This window comes from Talpa europaea (genome assembly GCF_964194135.1).
Source record: "Talpa europaea genome assembly, chromosome: X".
NCBI classification, from domain to species: Eukaryota; Metazoa; Chordata; class Mammalia; order Eulipotyphla; family Talpidae; genus Talpa; species Talpa europaea.
The window spans coordinates 17,247,000-17,252,999 of record NC_140081.1 but is presented as its reverse complement, the minus strand read 5'-3'; the positions used below and the strand labels follow the sequence as shown (position 1 = coordinate 17,252,999).

Here is a 6,000-nt window from a genome sequence, read left to right as displayed (position 1 = left end):
CACATGTGTCTGTAATGGAGAGATGTGTTGTATTCTGAGTCTGGAAGGAAGAAATGATAGTTGAAGGAAGATTAGAGCTGAATTCCTTCTTTTTAGTCTGGGCATTTTCTACGCATGTGACTGAAGTTTGATGACGACAAGACACATAAAATTAGGATTAGGATTAACTCATCATCATCCTCTCTTACTTTACTCAAACTTAATTATCATAGCTCCTGTGACAGTATCTTAATTATTAACATAGCACAAACTTTCACCTCGCTGCCAATCACAAGCAAAACATAAATTTTCAAATAACTACCACCTCACTTCAGTTTACCCTCAAAATTCTTGCTATTGCCCCAAAGTCATATCATAAATTCTGAAACTTGGTAAAGCACAGTTGTTGGAAATCAAGTATGTAACCAATTCTAAATTTTGGCCTAAGAAAACTGGGTCTCTTTGGACACACAGGTCAAATGGTTGTTTCTTCTACTCTTATACTGGCTTAATTTTTCTAAGTTTTGTTGAAGGACACATGATTACACATACGCTATAAAGAAGTTTAATGAAATAAGGCATTGTGACAAATTACATGATTTCACTTCTTTCCCAAACTACCTTTTGAGCAAACTAAGAAATGAATAAGCTGTCATAGTAAGAGTAGTTCATTCTCATTTATCTGGGCATGAGCTGCTTGGCACCATATAAGGTTCTCCTCACTACAAGCCAAGTCTCCCACAAAGATGGGTCCTGTTGGAAGAGGAATTGCCTCTGTTTATTAAAAGAACAATAATCATCCCCTGAATTTCCATGAGTGAAGGCAAAGAATAATAGCTATAACAGTGCCTGCATAATGGTGTAGCTGATTTGAATGTCAGTTTCTGAGACTACGCTCTAAATCTGAACATCAACAGCCTTTTAAGTGATGGATGTTTTTGAAAATCACACCCAGGAGAACAGTTTTGCACACATCCACAATTTTATCTGGAATTTCAAGGACTTTGTTATTTCCTTTAATTCTTTTTAGAGACCCAAGGTATCCTTGAACCCAACATTAAGATCTATTGTTAAGGATAATCAATTCTGACTGTTACTTTCTTTGCTCAGAACATAAAGTGGAAGTGTTCATGATAAGGCTGTTTCTACTGACAAGTTCCTCTTTTAAGGGACTCGGTTGCACCATCTCTCTGCAGTTACTGTATATGTTGTCAAAAATTTCTTCAGGGATAGGGAATAGATGGAATATCTAACCCATTTAATAATTCTTCACCTCTCTTAATCAACTATGACAATCATGGGAATTATGGCCAAGCAAATTCAGATCAGAAACAATCAGATTTTCCTCTTCCGTGTTTGTGTTCTCTTAGTTCCATTCAGTCATTTCACTTGTACAATACCGATGGTCTCCTTTGAATTTCTTCTGGGACTAATGATCTAAGCAAACTAAATTTAAGAAAGAAAGAAATTAAACACAACATAAAAAAAATACTTCTCAGAAAAGGAGAACTAGAGTGTCATTCCAGAATCAGGAAATAATTTACGAATGTACGAATTAATGATTTTCTGGAAATGGTGATCTTAATTTACATAAATGGTATCTGTCAAAGTTAATGACTATTCTAGGATCAACAAACTTACTTGGAGTTTAGAGGTTGTCTCGCAGTTAATATTTGTTCTTGTTATAAAATATTAAATAATAATGAAATAAGCAAGAAACCAGTATCTAGGTATTTAAGATTACGTCAATAGGGTTCAAATACATATACTATGAAGAAAGTAATAAACACAAAATTATTGACTGTCTGAACAGTCAGATGTTTAGCTATAGAAATACAGTAGGTTCAGGTCTCTTAACTCATTGTATCTTGGATTTATTTCATAGACTAGATCTAAAGGTAAATCAGCTGACTGTATGAGAGGCACATTTCTTCTCTGCCCATAGGAGACCCAAGGAATGAATTACAAAATAAATAATCAAAGATTTGAGCACCAGTGTAAAGGGTAGGATGCTCATAGGCAGCAAGTGGAGGTTACAGGAAAGAACCAGAAGGACTTTTGAATCTATAACGGGTCACTCAGCGTCTGAGCAGTGATCGATGAATAACAGGCAGTACCAAAGATCACACATGTCCAAGCCCAGAAGCTCACTCTCTCCCTCAGCTTGGCTAATATATTCATACTTTCCGCTGTGTTTGCACATTTAGGATATTCTTATGCCCCGTAGCCCCCATCGAATAAAGACAAGGATGAAAACTAAGTAACTAGGGAAAAGATTTGTTTCCCCTCTTTTTCTCGTGAGTTCTAACATAACTTGTTAAACATAGAGCACGTGGACACATGAGAGTTTCCTTCATTTGTTCTCACATGGAGCTGATAGAGGAATACTTGGGAGGAATGTTTCTAAAGCCATAGATAGCTTCTTCTCCATTTGTTTTATTTTTTAAAAATATGACAAAGCATAGAGGAAAAAAGTTTCTTAAGTTGTGAGAATATCAAAGATTACCCATCAATCCCTGAATCATGCTATTCAAAGTGCTTAAATCTACACTAAAAATAGAACAAAAAATGTACTCCCAATGCAGCTAAAATTAATACCTATGGATGCCTAAAATATAACTGTGATCTGATTACTTCCTCTACATTTATTCCACACTTCCGTCGTGCACTTAAAAATAACCAAAAATGAAAAAAACAAAGAAATCAACCAGGCCATTGCCATGTTTACAGTTTTCTGAGCACTGGGGAGTCTGGAATCCAGTCCAATGAGATTCACTGCCACCAGTACCTGACAGGTGTCCATAGCACAAAGTAAACAATGGCCTTCTTGGATTCTGAAAAGAACTCAATGTGCAAAGCTGACCGTAAAGTTTATGTGTCCTTGCAGTTTCAGTTCTGGTTTGTGAAAAAATGACACAGGCCCAAGGGGAACACAGGAATAAAGAACAGATTGCAGAGAATGACCCAGGTGAATTGTCAGGGAAATAAACATTTTTTTAAGCAAATAAAAATCAATGCACATCCCAAGGATCCTTCACCTTGTCACACAGATACTCAGATCTTTGCATCGTTACAAAATTCTCATACTCATCTCTCATACATTTGCAATTCGATCTGACCCTCCCCACTGAACCATACTGAAGTTTACATGTTCTTTTTGTGGCCAACTCACACCTTATTACAGTATTGTGACCAAAGCTGTGGAATTGTTTACTCATTATATGGTGGTAGGAACAAACCAAACATACAATAGTCACTACACAAGCCCACAGAAAATGACTGGAATGGAAGTTCCTACCGTGAATCACTAAAGTAATGTGTAAGTTCTATTATTGGTGTTTTCATCACATTGATTTTCTTTTTAAACTAAAAGCTACTTAGGTAATATTTTCCTTTTAACAATTCTGTCTTCTGCAAGTTCCCTTCTGATTGATTTCACATCATCTTCAACATGAATATATATTAACTGCTTATGTCATTGATTGATTTCAAACATAAAGCTAGTAGTAAGGGATGGATTTCCTGGGAGCATTAGCTTTCTGTTTCTGAAAGATAGAATTATATAGTAAAATAAAATGCACTCTTTTTACAGTAAAATTAATTACTTTAAACACTTTCTCATCTAATTTAAAAACTATTTTGTGTAAATAATGTTTATTTTGAAAATACTGGTTTCTGTTGGTATTCATATGTTTGACCTCCTGAGTTCTTATATAAACACTGTTATTAATAAGTGTTGCTTATGTTCACAAACTGAAACCAAACACTTGTTTCTGAATGTAGCATTGAAAATCAAATACAGCGAATTAACATTTAAATACAAGGGGACCCCATAATAAGTTTCACAGGTTTTTTTTCTGACTCTAGAAAATAACACTTTGTATAATACAAGGTGACAAAAAACATATTTGATGACACATCCTGTCCTTCCCTTTGGTTTGGAAGCCTTCAATGTAAATTTCATTTTGACTTGTGTTGATTCACCCTTCTGAGTTAACTTGCCTGGCATTTGCACATAATCTCATTTGCAGTAAAATTATAGAGGGAAAAGAGGAAGTAGAATATTAAACAAAAACAGCCACAAACACATTCATGCCTTTCCAGGAAGTGATCAAATATAGGGCTTAGTTTTTTTGTTTTTTGTGTTTTTTTGTGTTTTTTTTTTTGGTAGTTTTTTTTTTTGTTTCTTTTGTCCTGTTGTGTGTGTGTGTGTGTGTGTGTATATATATATATATATATATATATTTATATAAGGGTACATCAACTCATTTAAGAAACAGAAACAACACTCTTTCCCCCATTTTCATGCCCTTGATCTTCTCAGCACTCTGTAGTGGTCACCGTCACGTGACTAGCACACTTTTGGGTCTGGAGTGTATTCTGACGAGCAGTGATTTAAATGTTAAGACAGTTAGACCCACCCCCACCCCTTCTCAGAGTTTACACATCATGCCACCATTAGAAGGGTAGAGGTGGGGAATGAGGCGGGACAAGGAAGAGATTCAGGGTTCTGATTGGCGGGGCCCTCCTATGAACAAGTGTTCTTCTCATCTTTTTTTTTAACCCCCCAAGTGGCAATGCTGGCCTTCAACGCACTGCTCTCTGAGCCCCACATGGCCCTGCTGATCCTAGGCAGAACCCAAGAGAGGATCCGGTGCTCCTTGTCCCATCGGATAGATTTGTCCAAGCACCCCAAGGAAATGTTAAAAGCAAAACAAAATCAAGAGAAGGAAATAAAAAACCCATCCTAAAACTAAACTAATGAAGCAAAAAAGGGGTTTCTATCTATACATAAGTCTCTTCTTTAAAAAAATGTAAATTTACAAATTCCAATGACATATAAAACAAAGTCAAAAAATGTAATGGCAAGAGACATGGTAAAACAGGAAGACACTGATGCTACAAAGAAATTGCAAAAAACATATGTACAAGACCCTGTTTTTCCTCGTGTTCTAGAGATTGTAATGCATGTTTTTAACAGCAGCAGTCGAGGATTTAGTTCCAGGCACTGGACTGCAGACTCCACTCAAGCAACTAGGGACAGGCTGTCCCTTGCTTTTCTGTCACCAAATCACACTGGATATACTGGTCTCCCTTGGCAACAGCGGCAGGATGGCACTGTTTGTGTGGGCCTCATCTGGATTCTGCTCCCTGCTTGATTTTGTCTGTGGCCGCTGCCCGTTGATGAGTGTCATAGGGATGTTGCAATAGGTATGCTGATTTCCTATGGAGGTAAGAGGCAGGGTGCCGGTAGGAGGTACGTCGTACTCATAGCTTCGGTAGTAGTGTTTCTGACGCATCTGTGAATGGTAGGTGTTGTGAAAGGTGGAACGGAGATCTGGATGGGCAGTGGCGAGAGCTGTGGAGGTGGCCGCGGCCATGGAAATGGCCGAGACAGTCTGCAGCTCACCGAAAGGCCCCTGCTCGCTAACATCTAAAGCCTGCTCGTGTGTAATGGGTTCTATCCTCTTAAAAGGCATTTCATATTGTAAACGTTTCCAGAACTTAGAGTTCAACTTGTTGCATTTTGGTCCGTGCCATTTAATGACGGTCAGGAGCTTGATGGTATGCTTGAGCGCCTCCACCTCCTGGTAGTTCATGATTCCTCTGAGCTCACTGCATTCAATTAGTATCACTTTAATTTCTCCAGTCACCAGCATGTTTCGAAGTCTGGTCTCCAGCTCAAAGATGCTCCAGCCCCTTCTGACTACATAATTTGGGGTCATGACAATGATCAGTCGCTTGCTTTGATCTACACACCTTGCCACATCTTCAATGTATGCTATAAAAGAGAAGAGGTTTCATCAGAATGAATGGATGGAACATTTGGTCCAGAAAGCCCTGGTAGATTCTCTTTCACACCTTAAGTGGCAGTGTGAGTTGGGTAACACTATAAGATGAAAACAGCCAATGATCACTTTGAATAGAGTCTGGCCCTCACTTTTTCAATGTTAGAAATCTCTTTTCCCAGGCTCAAATGTCTCATTTGGTTTTTTTCAATGCTGAGGATCATAAAATGAG

The 6,000-nt window shown here is 37.8% G+C and overlaps 1 protein-coding gene across 1 annotated transcript in view; it reads right to left on the bottom strand.

The window, feature by feature from the left end:
- Window positions 1–4,858: 4,858 nt before the first annotated feature.
- Window positions 4,859–6,000, bottom strand: part of IL1RAPL1 (interleukin 1 receptor accessory protein like 1) — a gene marked incomplete at its 5' end in the record, with an annotated part of 983,085 nt that continues 981,943 nt past the window's right edge. Inside the window, one exon of the mRNA XM_084259235.1 lies at window positions 4,859–5,761. Coding sequence (XP_084115361.1) covers window positions 5,043–5,761 — 719 coding nt within the window. The 3' untranslated portion in view covers window positions 4,859–5,042. The remainder of the gene's footprint in view (window positions 5,762–6,000) is intronic.